Here is a 23,266-nt window from a genome sequence, read left to right as displayed (position 1 = left end):
ATTAAAGCGGTTTTCTTGGAGCCAAACAGCACTCACTGCTTTATACTGTATAGGGTTCTGACTAGAGGGACCATTTTTCTGCCCCAGTATAGCAATTCTTATTTCCCCACTGAGTTGACAGACTCAAGTAACATTAAGGTGCCCACTCCTGCAGGTTCAAACATGCTAGAGAAGTTTGAGAACATGGGTCCTTTGTTTCTGCTGGGAGCATAATTAGCTACTAAAGCCCTTTCTTGAACTACAAACCACTCCACTAAGGGTAGTGTCTACACAGCAAGTATGTACCCATGGCTGGCCCATGCCAGCTGACTTAGGCTAGGGTCGCGGGGCTGTTTCATAGCAGTGTAGACTTCTGGGCTTGGCTTGCAGCCCAAGCTCTGGGAACCTCCCGCCTTGCAGGTCCCACAGCCAGGGCTGCAGCCTGAGCCCAGAAGTCTGCACAGCCCTGAAACAGCCCTGCAGCCCAAGCCCCATGAGTCGAAGTCGGTTGGCACGGGCCACCCACAGGTGTGTAGTTGCTGTGTAGACATACCCTAACAGACTTCCAGCAACTGTGCTCCCCTGTCTCTTGCATTAGAGGCCATTCCACTTGGACTATCAGAGTGGAGAAGCATTCAATTGTAAATCTGAGAGCACAGTAACATGAAAGACTACCTATGCTTTTCATCCAACACTGTAATAGTCAGCATGGGTCTATATCAATCTAAAGAACGGTAAACAGTTTTCTCTCAATTATTTTAAAGGTACGTTTCCCTTAGTATTTTGATATAGCCACTCCAATTTACCTACCAAGCTTCAGCCAAAACCATTTATAGCTCAATTTTAAATCCTACAGATCATCAATCCTACAGTTTTTCTTCAGACTTGAACATAGCCATTAAATTCATCCAAAACGGCCGTAGAGTAATAAGAGGGAAAGCATTTTAATCAATGAGAGTCTCAATCTGAAATAATTAAAACCAAAACTTGTCAAGAGTTGTAAAGGGAAATTTTAAATATTTCAGCTCTAGTCTGGGAAGTTCCCTACGTAAACATTTTATATTTCCTCTTCAGAGATATTACAAGAGTGCTATTCAGAAGGAATAACTAATTAGCTTAGTTAAACAGCTGTTCAAGTTATTCTATTCCTACACAAAAACTTCACTGAGGTTCTTGCTATATGAGAGTGCATATTTTCCTTTAAAAAAGACTTTTACTGTCCAATTCACTTTTCAGTTTGTCAAACTCACTTCTAATTTTACAGAAACAACCTTAGCCTCAGATCTAATCTAACAATTAGACCAATATAACTTTTTGTGGATTTTTTGGGAGGGAAAAATCTGTAATGGAACCTCAGTTGTAACCCTAAATATGAGGCAACAACTGTGGCTGCATAATACATTTAGCTGATTTAGGGAACACATCTACATTCTGCTCTATTTCTTTAGCATGAATGTCTAAAGCTAAGTAAATAATTTCACACTTGTGCTTAGCAGTTTATAAGCATCTCATCTTTTTCCACAGGCTGTAGATGTAATCTAGGCAGAAAAGTGGATTAATGCAAATGCTGAACAAGCCAAATTTGCAAATAGATTTGGAATAGCCATCTTTTGGAAGATCGAGGTTAAAACAAACAGCTGTTTTATACCTCCTGGCATCTCCAACACACATAGGATCAAAGTTTCATTAAGCTATCCGGAATTGCAAAATAAAAGCTGAAAAGATCAGCTCCTATATCCAGAATTGCTTATACGTATATTGTATGTAGATATACAGCATTAACTACAGACTGTAGTGAGATACCGAAACACCAAGTACATAGTCGCTGACAAACAGTACTGTATTTTTTTATATAGATGTAACAGAATGTAAAGGTGAGAACAGGGATCAGAACTCATGTACCCTATACCATCTACAAGGCCTTCAGTTTCCTCCATCCTTTTCTCCACTATATTTAATCCTGTTAGATGTTTCAGTTTTGAAGACAAAAATATTTAGTTTCAAAGGTTATCACAAACTAAGGTAACTACACACTTTCAAATCTCCTCCAATTTCACCATCCAACTACTAACTGAACTGTTTTTAAAAATAAATCCTGAAGGAATAAGGAACTGAACAATGAAGAAAAGTCACAAGCAGCACATTTGAGATTAATTTTTAATTGCTGCAAAAACAACTGCAAAAGGAAAAGGGATTCAAATTTTACAAGTCATTTTCAACATTAATGACCACGAAGGAAACAATATTGTTTCTCCTCTACACATTTTCAGAAAGTAAATTAGAATATCCTCATATCTGTAACAGAGAGCGACAGGATAAAGACATTTCAACATAATCAGGTTGGTTCTCTGTCAGCTGTAAGAACTGCAGATTGTATCATTACGATGTCACTTAGTAATCTGAGAACACATCAGAACTTATATGGACTTTATTCAAACAAACAAGACAAACGGCTTATTATTTCACTGTACTCACCATTTCCATGCAATTCTATTAAATGAGGGATCATTCATAACATGCTTAAAGATTTTCATGGCTTTCTTCAAAAGTCGTGCAAGTGCTCGAGAGAAAACTCCAGAAAAGGCCTTGACCTAATCATTTTTAGCTGAACTACTACCTTAAACAAATCATTTTTGTCTGAAGTAGATATCCAGTTGAATGTTTCAAATAGTCCTGATAAAATGTTTTTGCTGCTTCAAAGAAAAATTCCTTATTGAAGTGCTACAAAAAAGTATTTAGACGCATCCTAATGTCTTTCATTTCCAAAAACCCCTTTCAAAAAAGTTTAACTGAGCTTAAAAGCTACCAAAAATATAGTATTTAAACAAAAATACAGTATTTGATTTCATTAAAATTTATTCCATTCCGTCATTTCAATAGCTTTTCCACAAACAAACTCTTCAATTCTGTCAAACACTAGCAATGTAAAAAGACTCAGATTTTGTGCTTTTATACCAACTGCTGCCTTTGCACTCTATTCTAGGATTTTCTGTTACATTCCTCTTGCTGAAAGTATTTTAAATGACAATCTGGAAAAAAAAAAATCTGACTTTAAAAATACAATTCTTAAAAGCTGAAACTATCATTTACCGTTTAGATTTCTAAACGGCCTTTCTCTCGTATGACCTGAGAATGTCCTTATCTCCCCAGCAATTCTGAACACTGCATGAGCTGTCTTTTTCTTGGCAATCAGAGTGCTCTTAGTACTGCCTACAGTCTCTGTACTGACTAATCTTGACATGCTATCATTATATTGTACAGCTCTGGGTCAGCCCATGGGGAGGAGTATATTTGCCACAATCAGGTGGTGAAATACATGATGTAAGCAAAATTTTAAACAAATTACAATCAGAGCCACAGACTCCTGTTGACAGAGGGCGAAAGGAAGTTAAAGACCCGCCTACACATTACAATTTCCTCCACACCCTCACTGGAAAAATCACCAACACACTGAGGAAAAATTACTACTTTAAATGCACATTTAAAAACCCAGATCACTTCACTTTGTAAATTTTTAAATTAAAAATTAGAACAACAGTGCACCCACCAACTTATTTTAAAGAGATATTTACCAAGATGGTTAGTCCAAATTGGTATTTACCTTCTCTCTCATCCCACTTCTATTTACCAAATTAGGAATGAATTCAGGTCTGCTCAAGAGAAATATTTATGCTCTAATAAATTTGTTAGTCCCTAAGGTGCCACAAGTACTCCTGTTCTTCAAGAGAAATAGGCATTATTTTTATGCTATACAACTGATATCAACTGGCCGACACCACCTGAAGTATTGAAGTAATGCCTTGTTTCTGCACTAACTTTACCAGCAGAGCATGAGATAAGCAAAATTGCCTGGCTGAGCTTAGTTTCACCTACAGCAGGTGTCACAGGCAAAACGCTTCAATTCATGAGCATGCACCTACAGTATTGTAACTCTAGAACTATCAGTTTGAAACTAAGAAGCACAGGGGAAGTGTTTACCGCATTATGATACCAATTAGCAGATTCTGCACTTTACAATGCCTATGCAAATCTTTGTGTCCCCCGAGTCTTTAAATGGAGAAAAATGCCAATTTATAGGTAGAGTAACACAAGAATGCCAACAGTAAAGAATAAAATAAAGGATGAGAAAGGAATCTGGTAAAAACACCAACAGCCTCAATTTTCAAACATCTACTACTCCTCAAATTCACATGATATTGCGATTCTTTACAGAAAACAATTCTCTCCATAATAACTTTAAACTTCAAATCAATGGAGAAGGATTCCATCACTATCAGATAGTATTGTGCTAAAAAAAAGAATCCCTTCCAATGAAGCTCAATCTCCATCAGTGACAAAAGTCAGGGCTGCCCGGGGGGGGCAGGCCCCAGGCCCTAAAAGAATATAGTATTCTATCGTATTGCAACTTTTTTTTAATGGAAGGGGCCCCAAAATTGCTTTGCCCCAGGCCCCCTGAATCCTCTGGGCGGCCCTGACAAAAGTTCTTTTCTATGTAATTCACTTCAGATACCAAGAATTACAGATTATGTGCGACTTCCCCGAATATAACTAATGTACTTAATACTGTTTGAATTCCCTGCATTATTCTAAGTGAACTGGCTCACGCCCTTTGCCAACTGGAAATAAACTTATTGGAAAATTGGCAAATGTGGGCCATAAATATACACTATATATAAATAAGGAAAAGTTGTTACAAATTATTCAGTTGTAATTCTGCTAAGAAGCTAAAAACCAAAGAATCCTGACAAATATATCTTTAGAGAAGCTGTACTACGAGATCAAACTATTTTAGAAATACATTAAGATTACTTATTTAATTGAGGTATTACATATTTTGATTAGATCAACCATCAAATGCTTAAGTATGAAATTTAGAATAATTTTGCCAAGCCACATTTATATCCTCCAATTCTGGATCTTTAACCTCCAATACAAAGCCAGTTTTCACCAGTCTAGAAAAGAATAATATCAGAGTGTGGCAGTCTATGACCACAATAATGGCAGTGCAACATGCTGCAGTGGGTCAGACCTATGACAATTCATTAAAAAAAAAAAAATAGCTAAGTTGCTATAAAAGCAACAATTGCTTTATAAACTTTTAAACACAAAGCATTAATAGAGGAAACTTGGAGGTAACCTGACTACAGCTATACAAACAAAGCCACTACAGAAAATTCGCTAGAGAAACAGAGACTAAACAAAACTGCATAACCTTGGACATAAAGGGACATTGTCAATTTGAAAGCTAGTTAATGTTTTAGAAAATTTGTTAAAACCAGTTTCAGGTACTACCCCTGCCCTCTGCATTCACCAGGACTTCAAACTTCGCTAACAATGTTTAAGGCAGGAAGATTTTGGAGAGTGTTGGGGACAACTTCCTGGTGCAAGTGCTGGAGGAATCAACTAGGGCAAACAGGGAAGAAATGGTAGGACAAGTAGAAGTGGGTGGCAACCTGGGCAGCACTGACCATGAGATGGTCGAGTTCAGGATCCTGACAAAAGGAAGAAAGGAGAGCAGCAGAATATGGACCCTGGACTTCAAAAAGCAGACTTTGACTCTCACAGGGGACTGATGGGCAGGATCCCCTGGGAGGCTAATATGAGGGGGAAAGGGGTCCACGAGAGCTGGCTGTATTTTAAAGAAGCATTATTGAGGGCGCAGGAACAAACCATCCCAATGTGCAGAAAGAATAGCAAATATGGCAGGCGACCAAGTTGGCTTAACAGAGAAATCTTCGGTGAGCTTAAACACAAAAGGAAGCTTACAAGAAGTGGAAACTTCGACAGATGACTATAAAAATATTGACAGGTTTCAGGGTAGCAGCCATGTTAGTCTGTATCCTCAAAAAGAACAGGAGTACTTGTGGCACCTTAGAGACTAACAAATTTATTAGAGCATAAGCTTTCGTGGTCTACAACCCACGTTGTAGCCCACAAAAGCTTATGCTCTAATAAATTTGTTAGTCTCTAAGGTGCCACAAGTACTCCTGTTCTTTATAAAAATATTGCTCGAGCATGCAGGGGTGTAATCAGGAAGGCCAAAGCACAACTGGAGTTGCAGCTAGCAAGGGATCTGAAGAGTAACAAGAAGGATTTCTACAGGTATGTCAGCAACAAGAAGGTGGTCAGGGAAAATGTGGGACCCTTACTGAATCTAGTGACAGATGATGCGGATAAAGCCGAAGTACTCAATGCTTTTTTTTGCCTTGGTCTTCACAGACAAGGTCAGCTCCCAGACTGCTACACTGGGCAGCACAGCATGGGGAGGAGGTGAGCAGCCCTCAGTGGTGAAAGAACAGGTTAAGGACTATTTAGAAAAGCAGGACATACACAAGTCCATGGGTCCGCATCTAATGTATCCAAGGGTGCTGAGGGAGTTGGCTGATATGATTGCAGAGCTGGGAAGAAAGTGGTGTATTCCTGAAACACTTTGTTAAAGCAATCCCTAAAGAAATGTAACCCAGACAACTGGCTGCTGTCAGTAACAGCACAAGAAAAGCTAGTTAAACATGGGGAGAAGCAGAAATATGACTGTGAGATACTGCGTAAATGTGATTTTTAAGTTGACAAAAAAATATGAATCACAAAGAGATATAAGGTGGGTATACCAATGACTTTACAAGACTGTATTTATATGTTTTTCCAAATCACAAAGATTAAGCCAATAGGCACACGGATTTTACTTTTAAGAGTCCAGTTCAATATGCACTATCTGTCCTCTTCACAAGATGATTTTTCAGGGCTTGTGTGGTGCAAATGGTACATAGATTTTTGGCTGCATCAGACCCTACACAGGCACTTCTTAAGCTAACTGAAAAAATCTTTGTTTAAGCACTGGGTAAAATACAGTGGATATTGATTAAAAAGACCAAGATATTCTCCTGAATGTAGGACGATAATACTGTGCATTTGAAAAAGAGGTACTTACATTATAGTTTTAGGGTTCTGCAGCATACATGCCTTTGGTCCAAATGTGGTCACTGGGCATGGTCCATGCAAGGAGCGTGTCCTCCTGAAAAATGAAACACATGTAAGGAAATGCGGAATATAATTCATTCCTACTTCAAAGACACAGGTAATTTGGATAATGAAGTAGTTATGGTAAAAAAGAAGGGTGGGGGGAAATTACACTTCTAAAGTCTCAGTATGCAACTGATCAGCAAGTCAGTGTAATTCTACACTAATAACTGCACACACAAAGTTAAAATGCAGTTGCTGGTATCTACAGGTCTGCATTTGAGCACCATATGTTGACTTCAGTGATTATTGCAGTTGAAGCATTAGTAGAAGCTCATCTAGACTGTGTATAGCATGTAGAAATACTACTACACTTCTAGTATCCTAGTACTGTACCAAACACACTTACTTGACTTGTTCCAGCTTCACCTCCATTCCCTACACAGGAAACACCACAAACTCAATAATACCAGAGTGACAGCGAAGTTTCCCCTACACAGTTCTGCCAGTGTATGTCAATCCTGACCCACAACATTCCTGTTATTTCAGTCCTGGTTTTCTCCTGAGCAAAGGCTAGTAGATGTGCTGTTATGTAATGGGACAAAAGTCCACTAGAGATAGTAGGTGAAGATCAAACTCACTTGACTGTGACAATCAAGTCTTGAGCATAAAAATTAAAGACTAAAATCAACAATATAAACTTCAAATTCTTCTTGACTGTGTGAAAAGTGAAAGCATATATTGTTAAAAAACTAAACTCCCATATCAGAATTAAAAATACATAATTCTTGAAAGTCAACTTTTAAGGGTTTTTTTCAAAACTACTGTAAAGAATATGAATGACTAGTGACAGGTTTTTCCAATCATACAACATGAATCCTAAACCAATACTTAAGCAACAACCACCAACAATAAGAATCTAGAGCAGGGGTAGGCAACCTATGGCATGCGTGCCAAAGGCGGAACGCGAGCTGATTTTCAGTGGCACTCACACTGCCTGGGTCCTGGCCATCAGCCATGCATTTTAATTTAATTTTAAATGAAGCTTCTTAAACATTTTAAATACCTTATTTACTTTATATACAACAATAGTTTAGTTATATATTATAGAAAGAGACTTTCTAAAAACATTAAAATGTTTTACTGGCACGGGAAACCTTAAATTAGAGTGAATAAATGAAGACTCGGAACACCACTTCTGAAAGGTTGCCGACCCGATATAGAGAATTAAAGAGTGTTCAGCTGTTGGATCGACCAGGTGATTACAGCTTTTTAGGTAGTGCAGCAAAGTTCCTGAAGTTACAGCACATTAAGACACTACGCTACACGAGACTCTCAGCAAATTTTTGAAGAAGGCTTTACTAAAAGACAAGCAAAACAGCACATATATTCCAATTGTAATATTGCCCAGCAAAACAAAAAACAACAACGTCTGTGTTCTGTCTTTGTTATATAGTTCAATAGTTTCATGGCCTTCACTAAACATTTTGCAACAGAACAAGTTCACCATCCCGGCCCAATGGGGGCGGCAAGAAGCAGCGCGGGCAAGCGATGTGCTGGCCGCGGCTTCTCGCCGCCCCCATTGGCCCAGGACGGCGAACCGCGGCCAGTGGGGGCCGCGATCGGCCAAACCTGCCGCGTCAGCAGGTAAATAAAACTGGCCCGGCCCGCCAGGGTGCTTACCCTGGCGAGCCGTGTGCCGAACGTTGCTGACCCCTGTAATAAGCTATGCAAAATGATTGATACATATTGTATAGATACACAACACCCACCCCTAAAATATATTCTTAACAGGTATGCATATTTAAAAAGTACCCTATGTCTTAAATTGAGACATGCAGTGTGATCCTTGATAACCATTTTTGATAAAATTCACCATGCCTGGATACATTTTCAGGTCTTCGGCAATGTACAAGCCAGAATGATTTAATCCCCGTTGTATTAATTTAGATGGAATAAATGGACCAAAGGTGATAACTTAGTCAATGTCCCTTTCTCTGGCCCAGTCTGGTCAGGACATCCCTCAGGATTAGAATAAAAAAGGTCCAGGGACTGAGAAGGTCCAGGGACTGGGGGGTGCCAGACATGATGGTAAGCTTGCTCAGTAGCTTTGGTTTGTTCTCCTTCAATGTTCTTCCTTTACCCACCCAGCCCCTCCAAAAAAACCTTTCTTTTAAGGATCCAAAAAGTGAGTGATGGGTAGAATAGCCCATCCCCTCATTATTTTGTCCACCAATTAGGCCTAATATCCGACACACCAATTTTGGTTCATTAACTTATGGCTCCACATATTGGTTTTTAACAAGCATAACTTCAACAGTCCTTGGATTAAATCAATGGGGCATCTTTGGTTTTGACTAATCCAGTTTCTCTGGTTCTCATCCACATCTGTTATTATAGATTGTGCCATTTTATGAATTTAGACTCACTTCTTACAAATTGAACTCATGATTAGGGTAAATTTGTAGGCCTTATTATCACAACAGCCCCAATCCTGCAAACACTTAGGCACTTCAAATAATAAATCAATGGGACTGCTCATGGTAGTAAAGTTAAGCATGTGTATATTTGCAGTATCAGGGCCTTGTGCATGTCCTGAATTACTAGTATTTTTCTTACAAGAGTTTTGTTTGGAACGTTAAAAAAAAAAAAAAGCTTCCTTTTCTCCCCATCACCAGCCACTGAAAGAATTCTTGCATCAAAGGCTAAAGAAGCCAAATTTTAAGTGCAACTTCTGATAATTAACTGAATTATTATGTGGAAAAATACTATAAAATGATGCAGACAGCTGGCCAATGACTAGAGAAATCTTTCAGTACCATCACCACTGAGAAATAGTGGATTGGAATTATGCAATCACGTTTAAAGGAGGGCACACGGAGATACACAGAATATCAAATGCAAAAAATTCCTACTTTACCATCAATCTGTCTTGTTTGTTTGTTAACATTAATCTTTCCATCAACTGCACTATGACAAAGGCAGTAACTAGTTGATTTACACAGTTTGTAAAGGAATCCCAAATGAGGGGGGAAAACAAACAAAATTCACAATTTCTGGATTCAGCAATATTAGCATTTTCTCTCTAGTATAAGGGGAGGAAGGCAAGTGATGGAGAGTTGATACACACACTTTTCTGCTGCGGATATTCTAGTTCCAAACCAATTTTTAAAAAAATATTATTTTTTGATAGTCTGGTCAAATCATGTGAACAGACTGTATGAAATTTAAGAAAGAATATGTCGGCATGTCACAGAGCCAGTAGACTTTTGATTGATAAAATATAAAACTGCATTTCAATAGCATTTTTCAGAGGATCAAAGTGCTTTACAAACATGAGCAAAGCCGAACATTGGCTAGATACCCATTTAAAGATTAGTTTCAGGCACAGAGAGGTTATATAACTTATCAAGGTGTCACAGAAAGTTAATGGCACAACTGGGAATATAATTTAGTGATCTTGGTTGCCATTAGGGTCAAATGAGCTCCCAACCCATTTAGAAATAGAGTGACTTGACAAAAAATAAATGTGGCAGTGAAGATGAGATGCCATGAAAATTTCATCCAAAGACTGATCTAGATGGTATCAAATGTGATGATGTTTCGGAGATAGTAATAGGCCAATTTGGAGGCCTAGGAAAATGTGTCTACACCTGCAGCAGTGGGTTTCAGAGCCTAAGTCAACAGACTCAAACTTGTGCTACGGTGTTAAAAACAGCTACACAGATGTTCTTACTCTGGCTCTGAAACCCACTCCACTCCCCAGGTTTCAGAACCTGAGCAGGGGCATCTACATGGCTATTTTTAGCACTGCTGTGTGAGCTCAAGTCTGTAGAACCCGGGCTCTGAGAACTGCTGTCATGGGCGGTTATTTTGGCAATGAAGACATGCCCTAAGAAGCATAAAGGACAGCATGTGCAGGATTAAGCCAAACACAAGATATGAGTCGACAGTGTGCCCTTGTTGCCAAGAAGGCTAACGGCATTTTGGGCTGTATAAGTAGGAGCATTGCCAGCAGATCAAGGGACATGATCATTCCCCTCTATTCGACATTGGTGAGGCCTCATCTGGAGTACTGTGTCCAGTTTTGGGTCCCACACTACAAGAAGGATGTGGAAAAATTGGAAAGAGTCCAGCGGAGGACAACAAAAATGATTAGGGGGCTGGAGCACATGACTTACGAGGAGAGGCTGAGGGAACTGGGATTGTTTAGTCCGCAGAAGAGAAGAATGAAGAGTGATTTGATAACTGCTTTCAACTACCTGAAAGTGGGTTCCAAAGAGGATGGATCAAGACTGTTCTCAGTGGTAGCAGATGACAGAACAAGAAGCAATGATCTCAAGTTGCAGTGGGAGAGGTTTAGGTTGGATATTAGGAAAAAACTTTTTCACTAGGAGGGTGGTGAAGCACTGGAAGGGGTTACCTCGGGAGGAGGTGGAATCTGCATCCTTAGAGGTTTTTAAGGCCAGGCTTGACAAAGCCCTGGCTGGGATGATTTAGTTGGGGATTGGTCCTGCTTTGAGCAGGGGGTTGGACTTGACCTCCTGAGGTCCCTTCCAACCCTGATATTCTATGATTCTATGACCCCACCCCTACAGAGTCCCATTACCATTGCGTCCAGAACCCCCCAACAAGCCCCTGTGCATCCAGATTCCCTCCGCACCTGGACCCCCACTGAGCTGCCCATACCCAGATTGCCCCACATAGAACCCTCTCAACCCATACCTCAACCCCCACACATATTAAGCCCCTCCACACTTGGATCCTGCCTTGCTGAGCCTGCCTGACCACACCTGGTGCACCTGGCACAGAGGGGCAGGGTACAGGGGTGTTTCAGGGGCAGGCCCAGTCCTTGTGCTGTGTCAGGGCTGGGTGCAGTTTCACCGCTGAGTCTGTGTCCGGGGGCGGGGGGGAGAGAAGGGGAAAGGGAAGGGGGGGCAGGGGGAGCTGCACAGTTATCTCCCACCTCTGTGCAACCAGTGGCCTGTACTCCTCAGTACCATGCTGGAGCCTCCACATTTATTTGACAAATAAAATTTGCAGAATGCCCACAGGAGTAATAGACTGTTGCAGAGGGGCTTGGTTGTCAGGCCATCAGAAATGCCTCCAGGGCCAGAAGACGTCTATAAGCACTGGTTCTGGCTCAGAAATTGGAAAAAAAACAGATTCCTAATTTTTCAGCAAATGTAATGGTGAAAAACCCAGCTTTCTAAGCATTTTTATGCAGGTGACCATGAGTCCCTTGGTCCTTACTGTGAAGTAAAAGCAACATAAAGCTAAGACAGGCAGGGTGTGGAGATGAAGAAAGACTTTTTCCTTGCAACTTTTATTTTGAGTAAATATTTGCCAACCATTACATATTAGATTATATGAATGAATTATGGGATAAAGTAAGAGGTGTATTTATTTCCTCAGCCTCAAAGAGTTGAGGCAGTAACTTGCAAAACTTTGCAGAGTAAGATACCAAACATACCCAAATGATTGAAGAATTGGGGCAAGCATTTCCAGTGTAATTACAAAAGGTTCTGATTTTTGTTTTGTACATTTAATAGAAGGATTAGATTAACTATTCCTGCATTACACCTCCAATGGAAATTTGAGTTCTGAATTTCAATTTAGCCTCAAACAAAGAGGGACATGGTCTAGTGGCCTGAACATGGGACTAATACCAGTTCTAACACAAGTTTACCTTGGAGAAGTCACAACCTTTCTGCCTCAGCTTCCACCTGCCTCCCCCAACCTGTAAAACATGGATAAAGTTTACCTACCTCCCATATCTATTGGAACAATTAGCTAATGATTGTAAAGCACTATGTAAATGTTACCATAAGCATTATAGTCATTCCCACTGAAAAGTGACAACAGGGAAATAGTGCTGACTCATTCCGAGCCCCAGAGAATTTACAATCTGCCAAATACAAAATTAAATGAACAGTGGAAGAAAGAGATACAACATACAAGCAAGTGATTGTGGTGACATCCTGTTATTTCCACATTTTTAAAAAAGTTTGAATAAATTTGTATTCTACTAATAAAAACAAATATAAAAATTTCTTCCTTTCCAGCAGGCCAATAAAACTGCATTTATTGATATCAGAGACACATGATGGGTGAAGTTGGACCAACTTCTGTTGGTGAGAAAACAAGCTTTTGAGTTTACACAGAACTCTTCTTCAAGGTGACTTAACTGATGTGTCAGTACAATGTATTAGTATAAATTTCAAGCATTGCTGAGCCTATCGGAGGAGGAGACATTAACAGATATTTTTATACTTATCCTTATTTATTCTATTATTAGCAAGAAGAAAAACAAACATACAAGGACTTGAATTACACTATTTCTGAATAGTATATTAAGGATGAACAAGAATTACAAGTACGTGTGGCAGAATGAAGGCAGCACTGATAAAGTCTCCATACATTTTGAAATGATCATATTTTAAAATTAGGATAGTAAACTATTCCCTTGCCTATGTCCCCTCCCACAGCTTCCACTCCACTCAAAATTTCCACCCCCCCAATTGTTCTGTCCCTTTCACCTGCATATTTTATCAAACCTTAAAGAGTGGCATGAAAGAAACTCCTTCCTGCTCCTCCTACAAAGGGCAACCTCTAAATACCCCTGTTCCCACATGGCATTTAAGCAATGAAAGTTATACACAACTCTACGTGTTTGCAGTATTACAACATTGTGCACTGTATGGATTTGTATCTTTAAGGACCTGATCCTGCATGCTGGATCATAACCTCAACTCCTGTGGCATTCATTGAGAGTAGAAGCAGCTCAGAAGCTTAGAGGATCAGATCCTCAACTCTGATGGAAGAAATTCATATTTGATACAATTTACCCAATGTACAGCACCATGTACATCGTTCTAAGGCACTATATAATTAAAATAGGTTTTAGGTAAGGGTGTTATCAGGATCGAATACATGTGTCATTTAATCAAAGGATAAGATTCTTTTATTAAGTGAATAGAGATAAGAAGGTATTACTAACATTTTCTATTCTATTTATAATGTACTAATGTGCTTTAGAAATGTATTGAACTGTGTGGAGAGAGCGCCTGCTAAGTTGATACATAGAGAGAAGTACTCAGTTACAAATACTGCACAGCAAATCTAAGATAATTTTAATTTGACATTTTACAAGTTCCTTTGAACTGGTGGTGAAAGTATCACAAAACCAGCCAAAGAATGACTTAGTTAATGAAATATCTTTTTAAGTAATAAACCTCATTCAAACCACGAATGGATATATATCCCTGACTGCAAAGATAGATTGTCGTTTCAGACCAATTTCTATCCATCAGAGAGCAAACTAAACAAAAGAAAATGGAAACAAATTAAGAAATGTGTGTCCAATAGAAAAAAAAGCAGGTTTCCTAACTAAAAAAAAAAAATGAGTTGGAAATATTCACACCTAGAAAGAGAGCAGAATTTAGGCCAACAGGACTTTTACTCATGTAGACTAATATTAGGTGTTTAAAATCCTATGAACACAATCAAATTTCTGCACTTAAATGCTATTAATTATATGATACATTTCTACATAAATACTTTGTTTTCTTATATTGTACTGTGCAGTCCATAGGCAACAATAGGTAACTCCAAGCATTAAAAGGTTTCCACTGACCCTGCAAGAACATCCTCCAAAATTTTTTAAGTACATTAGCTTTATGTCCCTAAAGAAACTCCATAGAAGCTGCACTTGTTAGAAAACATTTAATTAGCTTACAGTCTGTTTTGAGATCCTCCTGTCTTTGATTTGGGATTCCCTCTCCCCCAACCTCTTTTTCCCCACCCTTATAGTCTCACCTACAAATGCTCCACATTGCAGCAACAATACTGCTAGCAGCACAGTTTGGATGGGGGAGACAATCCTCTCTGGTAAGCAGCTCCTTTAGAATCTTGTCCATGCCCCTCAGGCATCTGGAGGGTCAGAGTTCAGTAGTGCGAGGTACTCCCTCCCTCCCTCAGCAAAGCATACTGCCTCCACAGTACAGTCTTTACCTGCCATTGTTGGTCTGAGGAATGCCACACGAGAAGTTAAATCCAGGTTCCCCATGTCACAGAAGATCATACTAGTAGGTTAACAATCTGATTCGAGGAAGGCAATAGACTATGATCTATGAATAAAATGACTTCTGTGCCATCACCCATTACTATACAGCTGAAATGCATCCAACCAGGTTCTTCTTACCATGTATGCTAACTCTAAATGGAGCTGTGCAAAAGATCTGGTATCAAATCCAGCTCTGCTCCTATAAGGAAGTCTGAACCTTCTTTTTGGATTATATTATTATCAAGCTATTAAATGAATGTACCTCAATGTCACAATTTGTTCCATACTTCATTTTTGTAAGGTGTGTAAAACGGGAAGTTGGATCCTTTGCATAATGGTTGACTTAAAACTGACAACAATGTAACAAATTGTATCTATCTACTCTGTAAAACACAACAGACCTCTGTTAAATAAAGCCACATGTATCCTCGTAAAATTGTCCCTATAAAGAACTTGCCAGAACTAGAAAAATTACTTGAACGCCTGTATACCTATTTTCTCAGTTATGGGCAAGTTCTTTTAGTATATTATAAACACTGCAGCTACGCACTGCATCCACAATTCCTATGCTTTGTAAGAAAAAAAATGTGAAAAGCTATTACTAGGTTCAAAATTCTCTCGAAGCCAGCAGATGATATACCAATGACTTTTTTTCCTTGGTAACTTACTTCTAATCTCAGGAGCTATTTAAGGGTTACCTCACTATGTAAATACAGACTAGAAAAGCAAACACAAAACTTGGGTAAATTTCACTTTTGCCCTACTTCTACAAAAGCAGGAAACTTCCTGCTCATTCAGAAAGAATCAGCAGCATAGAAGATTCAAGTCTAGTTTATTTCATACCTGAATTCTTTGGTGCTTCCAAGGGCTGGGGAAGCAGACAAACTGCGGGTCTTAGCCCGACCCCGGATAGGGTTAGCACAGCTCCAATCCTCATCATCATGACATGCTGAGCAATGAAAAGCAGATTCAGAGCACTCATCATCTTTACTGATACAAAGGTTTTCTTGTTCTGTCTCCATGGTGGAAGTAAAGGAACTTCAGCTGGGGGAAATACAGCTTCCTTTGGGGAAAGAAGAAGTATGATTTTACTTTATTTCAAATTTTGGAGAGTAACAAACCACAAATTAAATGGACGCTATCTAAGTTCATAGGCATAGAACATGACACATACTTCTCAAGCTATTCTTGAAGAGATTCCCACCCTGTGGGGAATTTCAGTGCTCTGACAAATCACAAGAAAGAAACCGGCAGTAGGATGGAGGGATTGAGTGAAGTGCATGTGTGTTAATGATGCCGGTTACCTGGGTTGTTTAGGGCCACTTTCGGCTGCAATTTTAAGACATTAAAATAAGATTGTAAAGAGTTGGTAACCCCTTTCTGTTATAAAAGAAATACTGGACAAAAGCCAAAAGTCATTCTTAGAAGTAACATATCAAAATCTGCAATTACTATTGTATACCTGGATTCATCCTCATCAGGTAAGCGGGAGGCATCCCTAAGTTGCAATGTACAATACACTTGGTCTTAAGAGCATTTTTAGTAACTGTGAATCCAGACAAGGGGGGAACAAGGCATCACATTATGCAGTCCAATACTTTTTTCTACCAAAGCAACTTTATTAGCCTGATACCTCTGTGACCAACAAAGCTGTGGAGCAAATGAACAAGAACTAAAAAATTTGGTTAAGCAGTTCCAGAACACTGAACTACTTGGAAGGAATGGACCTGCTAAAGTAAAAAAATTAAAACATTTTGAGAGAATTTGAATAGTTCACTGAATATATATATAAATAAATAAAAAATAAAACTAAAAAAAAAAAAAAACCTGGTTAGTTTGAGATCTCTATTCTTCTTGTTGCTCCCACCACTTCCAGCAATGTAACTTCAGGCACAGCTCCCATCTGAGACTAAGCAACTAGCAGAATGTCAGGAACAGCATTGCAGTGGACCTAAAAAAGGAACTCTAAGTGGACTTTCTTTCTTAAAACCCTATTTAGAGAAGGTGGGGCCCTGCCAGGCACACAAGTCTCAAGTCTGAGCATACAGTTTTACACGGGATTTCTAGCCTTTAAAAAAAAAAAAAAAAAAAAAAATTTCAAGAAGACAAAACTGGCATTGATGCCAACTCTACTGAACGCAAGAAGAAAGTATGAAATAATCCTGTACTGCCAGGGAATAAATGGATAAAATGATCCACTAGGTCTTTCCTACCTTCAAGATCTATGAGTCTACCAACCCTGTTAACAGAACTTCATTCTGAAAGTCTGCTACAACATCAATATATATTTTTAGTCACATTTGGTAGATAACGAGTTACATACGAGTAGCTTCTCTACATAAAATATTATACACTTCCTCCTTAGAGGATGTAAAATAACAATGGAATAAGCCAACTCATTTTAAGTCCTTGAAATGTTTACTTTCCCCACATGTTAAGAATCTACATTTGCGCGTATCCATATCTGAATATAGCTAATGAAGAATCCTTCTCTATATATAAACAGCAAACAAATTTCAGTTTAAAAAGGGAATCTAATCTAATTTTAAAAGGGAATCTAAGGATAAACAGTGATTAAAATAATTAAGCTTGGATTAATATTTTATACTTACTCTTTAATAAGATCAACAGAAAATAGGTTATCTTGCTATAATATTTGAAGGATTACACTTTTACAACTGCACCTCCTTTTGAGCAGATTTCCTAGTACATACTGTGAAGAATGTGATAGTATGGGATATTAATTAGGAAAGACTGATAAACTAGGGAGGTAAAATATTAAACGGTAAGCATTAGTCTTACCAGTTAACCTACCCTAACCATTAACCCCCAGCCTCTTTCCCTTTAATTGGTTAACCAGTTAAACTATATAATTGTAAGCATTTAAATGGTTAACTTTTAAAACAATATTTACATCCTTATGGTAAACAAATATGCTAATAAAAGTAATTTGCAGTGATATAGCTGTGCTGATCCCAGGATACTAGAGAAACAAGGTGGGTGAGGTAATATCTTTCTTTCACCAACACAAGTTGGTCCAATAAGACAAGCTTTCGAACTTACACAGAGCTCTTCTTTGGGTCTAGGAAAGGTACTCAGAGTGTATTTTCACACAACTTGTCTTTCTAATGATACTTTGACATCCTATAGCACAGGGGTCTCCAACCTTTTTAAGCACAAAATCACTTTTTGAATTTAAGTGCAACCCAGGATCTACCTCAAAGAAAATGTAGAAATAACAGTAATCACACAAACCCGAACACCCTTGCCCCGCCCCCTCCCCAAGGCCCTACTCCGCCCCTTCTCCAAGGCCACGTCCCGCTCACTCCATCCCCCCTGTCTCTGTAACTTGCTCTTCCCCACCGTCACTGGGCTGGGACAGGGGTTTGGGGTGCGGGCTCTGGGCTGAGCCTGGGGCAGGAGTGCAGGAAGGGGTGCAGGGTCTGGGAGGGGGCTCATGGCTGGGGCAGGGGGTTGGGATACAGGCTCTGGGAGGGAGTTTGGGTGCAGGGGACTCAGGACTGGGGCAGGAGGGGGTTCAGGGTTGGGGGAGGGGGTTGGGGTGCGGCCTCTGGCCAGGCCCTGCTTACCTCAGGCGGATCCCAGGCGGCAGCACAGCGGGACTAAGGCAGGCACCCTGCTTGCCCTGGCCTCGCGCTGCTCCCGGAAATGGCCAGCACATCCCTGCGGCCCCTGGCGGGGGCAGAAGGGGTCTCCATGCGCTGCCCAAGCAGCTGACTCCCAATTCTCCCGGCAGAGAATTACAGTCAATGGGAGCTGCAGGGGCAAAGCCCCCTGCCCACCCCAGGGGCTGCAGGGACATGCTGGCCACTTCCGGGAGCTGCACATGAAGCCCCCTGGCCCCGCTTACCTCAGGCGGCTCCCGGGCAGCCGCACAGCAGGGCTAAGGCAGACTCCCTGCCTACCCTGGCCCTGAGCCACTTCTTGAAGTGGCCAGCTTGTATGGTAGCGGCTCCGGGAGGATGGTGGGGGGGCAGAAGGCTCCACACACTGCCCCATCTGCAGGCACTGCCCCCACAGCTCCCTTTGGCCGCAGTTCCCCGTTCCCAGCCAATGGGAGCTGTGGGGGCAGTGCCTGCAGGCAAGGCAGCGCGTGGAGACCGCCTTTCCCCCTCCACCCCGGAGCAGCTGCCGGACATGCCGGTCGCTTCCAGAGCGGCGCCAGGCCAGGGCAGGCAGGGAGCCTCTGCCTTAGCCCTGCTATGCCACAGGACTGTTAGCGGCTGATCTCCTGGTTTGGCTGCAGGAGGGTTGGCATGACAACCCTAGGCTGAGACCGAGATCAACTGTCAGAGGCTCCATGATCGACTGGTCGATCATGATTTACTGGTTGGTGACCACTGCTATAGCAACTTTCCAATGGTTTCAAAGTACCTTACAAATATTAAGCCTCACAGCACCCTATTTTAAGATACAGAAATTGCCTCTAGCATGAGATACTGTTTCAAAACTATCACTGGTTCATTACTGACTCACATGGAAATTACACCTACTGAATCACCAACCACCACTTCCTTCATTCCTGACATGAATTACATCCCCATTCCATAAGGACACAACTACAAAAATAGATACAATTTAGTGGCATGCATTAGTTATCAATTTATAATGTCCTTCACTTTTCCAAGATACAAACATTTAGTGGCTTAGAGTCACCTATGAACTTGAGCTTGGAAATACTCATTTCAACATACTTTTGACTTTCCTAATATCTAGGAATTTCAGAAGAGGGGCTTGGCTTTTAGACAGACTAAGAGCATAATGGCATACTAATGTGTGTTCCAATTACTTGATTTGTACACACAATTACTGTAATGATGCATATAAACACATATACATACACACACACACACATACACACAAAAGAGTCAGAGTTTGGCTCATATGTACATTAATACTATAGAAATTACTTTTTGACATGGAAAATTATGCATCTAAGCTCTTGTTTGTACCACGGTTTTATACAATTTCTCAAAAGGAGTACTAGCTGCTTCTGAACTAATCAAAATACAAGTCACTTAAAAATTATCTAACTTTAAGGAAATAAGCCACTTTAAATATTAGATATTAAATGCCTAAAATAAAATATGAAAGGAGTATTTCAACATATTAGTATTTTAAATGTCATGTGCTGAAAAATCCCTTATTCAGTTTATTTGGGTCCATTCATCACCGTTTAAAGTAGTTATTACAGTATTCTTCAAAGATTCATTTGTTTGTCACAGGTGTTAGTGACACCAAACATCTGTTTTGATATAATCCTGGACTGTATTCTGAATTATGTAAAATAACCTTCCCACAGAAAATACCAGGAAGTTTTCATTTAAAATTTTACCTTATGACTTGCATATAAAATATAACCAAGATTATATTTCAGTTTAGATGGTCACCAAGAAAGCCCTACAGAAAGTTAGAAAAACAGAATTCTATTTCTGTCTATGCCTAGTGGTGCTTTGGAAATGTATGTGATCCCAGTACACTGCATCTATGAATTAACTTAACATTTTAAGACAATCCAATGCCTCAACTACCCTCTACTTCTATCTCTTTGGTGTTTAAGGAATTATTGGTCTGAGTATCAGTAAGTCTTTGAAGTGGATTCCTGTGTTCTTCTAAGCTAATATCAGCCAAACCTGGAGTAACTATAGCAAGTCAAGAGCCGATAGTGCCAAGTGACCAATATGTTTCATTTCTTATGTGGAGCAAAAGCCAAATACTGGTGACAGCCCGATAGCAACTAAAATGACAATCATGTAAGAAGTCTATTTTTTTAATTCATGGGAAATTGTTTTTATGATTGTTATTCAGCATTCCTAGTGATTTTGCCAGGGTGCTTTATAAATAAATTTATTATTAATTACTGAGTATTTATTTTGGCAGCTTGAATACTGTATCATTAGTAAGATCCATTCATTCTAATAAAAGTGTTCAATTCTTATATTAAATTCACCTAAAAAAGCGTCAGGCAATGATATGTCAAGTTTTCACAGCTATTTCACTGTAACATTATCAAAGATGAAAAAAGTCTGAACTTTTAAATTCAAAATTATTTATTCTTTGTATTATCATAGTGCCTAGAAGACCCAGTTATGGGTCAGAACCTCTTATGCTAAGCGCTATACAAATACAGAACGTAAAAACAAAAAAAAGATAGATTGTAAACTCTTTGGATTAGGGACTAAGTAAAAAGACAAGAAATTGATACAGATGGGGGAAGAACAAGGAAACAGTATTGGTCACCATGATAAGCAGTTTCTCAGCACAGCAGCAGCTTAGCCACTCAAGTTTTTTTTTTTTTTCTTGGCAAAATTCTCCTTTGAGGAGATTTTGAAGGAGGATAATGAGTTAGTTTTGCAGATGTTTACAGGTCACCCCTCCCAAACATAAGGAGCAGCCTGGGAAAAAGCATGAAGGTGCTTGTTAGAAAATTCAACAAATGGGCAATGAAGGCTAGCATCTTGGGCCAATCATAAGAGAAAGCTGTCATCTCAATACCGAACCAGGGATGATAGGTAAGATGGGGATAGACCATGAAAGAACAATTGTGCTATTATACTGATCCCTTCATAGGGAGTTTACAATATCTAATACAGTATATACGGGTGTTTCCCTCATTAATATTTTGGGAAGTAGATCAAAGTGAAGTTAGATCAAGAATTGTACAACAGCCTTCATACATATATCATACCATATATGCATTTTTATTAGATAACCAGAAATTGTACTGGACATTCAGATCACACCATTTGATCTGTTACAAGTCTATTATCATTATTACTGACTTACTGTAATTCTCATAAGGGTAAGAAGACCGTTACATTCAGAAATCATTATCTTAGCTTCCTTTTCTATTAATTTGCATTATGCCTGTTCTGTGTCATTTATTCAGTAACTCAAGGAGTCCTCTTCACCAAGAAGCCAGTCAAATGGAGGATTTCCTTATATAGCCGTTTGCACCCAAAGGTTCCCGTTCAGTCCCACCAACAATGGAGAAGCATGTGTCAGCTGGACAAGTGTTTGTTTTGGTTTTTCATGTTTTAGTTACAGATTTCCCTCCCACCCGCTCATGTGGATGGAGTCAAGAAGTACTGCACGCTACAATCACTGAAAGCACTTGTGACTCAGAAGCATCTTTCCAGTGGATGGTTATACAACTTCTAACTCTTCTATTTCCAGTGAAAAACAGAAAGCACCACTGTGAAGAGTCAAAAATACCCGAGTAGAAACTTTTCTGCAGCAGCCCTCCTCCCCAAGATCTGTGCAACACTTCAAGCCACATTCTAGCTGTATTGTTTCTCTTCCTCTTTAATGTATAGCAAAGATAAAAAGAGCAGATATAACTAGATTGCAAGGCCCAGAACAAAACTGAAATTCCCAGCCACTTCCCCAACAGTTCAACCATCAAGACTGTGTGGTTTAATAAAAAAGAAGCCATGTTATTAACCAGCTAAGAGTTTCTTCATAGGACAAGGTGCAATCACAGGCGAGAGGGGGTTATTCTGTCTGTTGAGTAGTCTCTTTTTCCGGCTCTGAGAGCACATCTGTATGTTTCCATTCCCTCAGTGCAGATTTAAGAATGATTATTCTTGGTTCACAGGAACTGTGAGAATTTTATTGTCTGTCAGTGTGTTTCTTAGGCAGCACTTGAGACCATCTACGGCTTTGCTAAGGAAACCTGCACTGAAACTAGTTACACCACGAGGTACCCTCTATGTAAGATATATATGCACGAACCACATGCCAGCTGGTAACCAGTTTAAGGACCTGTACCAATGAAGCCACATTTGATACACACAGGTCATGAACATTGGAGTGGCACATGCTATGTCCATAGTGCTTCAAGAACCACCAAAAAGACCCAAATATCTTTAGGTTTGGATTATTTATTGGTAAATGTTGGTAAACATTAGTTTCACCACATGCTAACAAAAATATTGACATTTTAAATTATAAATATTGTAATTGAAATTTACAGATAGGCAAAGAACAAAATATGCTGCTCGAGAAGTCAGAGATTGATTTAAGGCTATTGTATTGATTTAAGGCCCTTGTATATTTTGATATGTTGACAATTTATGTTTTAACCATTATAAAGCTTTATTTTTGTGGCTCAGAGCATCTACTGTCATTAAATTAGTACTGTCGTTACCTGCTGCCCATTATCTGGCCACCCCATAACTTCGCACAACTGTGAAAATTTAAACCCATAAAAATGAAAAAAGGCTTAAAATAAACATGGATACC

General features: G+C 39.5%; 1 protein-coding gene across 3 annotated transcripts in view; it reads right to left on the bottom strand.

The window, feature by feature from the left end:
- NADK (NAD kinase) overlaps positions 1-23,266 on the bottom strand; it is a 34,236-nt gene that overhangs the window by 10,266 nt on the left and 704 nt on the right. The window contains exons 2-3 of one of the 3 annotated variants that reach the window (XM_034753023.1): positions 15,845-16,064; positions 6,908-6,991 (exon numbers count right to left, since the gene is read on the bottom strand). In XM_034753023.1, the coding sequence (XP_034608914.1) occupies positions 6,908-6,991; positions 15,845-16,023 (263 nt within the window). In that variant the 5' untranslated portion in view covers positions 16,024-16,064. Of the gene's footprint in view, positions 1-2,454; positions 3,194-6,907; positions 6,992-7,345; positions 7,506-15,844; positions 16,065-23,266 lie in introns of those variants that run through there. The other 2 variants (XM_034753024.1, XM_034753025.1) reach the window with 2 other exon arrangements.

Source organism: Trachemys scripta, chromosome 19 (assembly GCF_013100865.1).
Source record: "Trachemys scripta elegans isolate TJP31775 chromosome 19, CAS_Tse_1.0, whole genome shotgun sequence".
Classification (NCBI taxonomy): Eukaryota; Metazoa; Chordata; order Testudines; family Emydidae; genus Trachemys; species Trachemys scripta.
The sequence above is the reverse complement of the archived record's forward strand: the minus strand, read 5'-3'. Positions and strand labels throughout refer to the sequence as shown.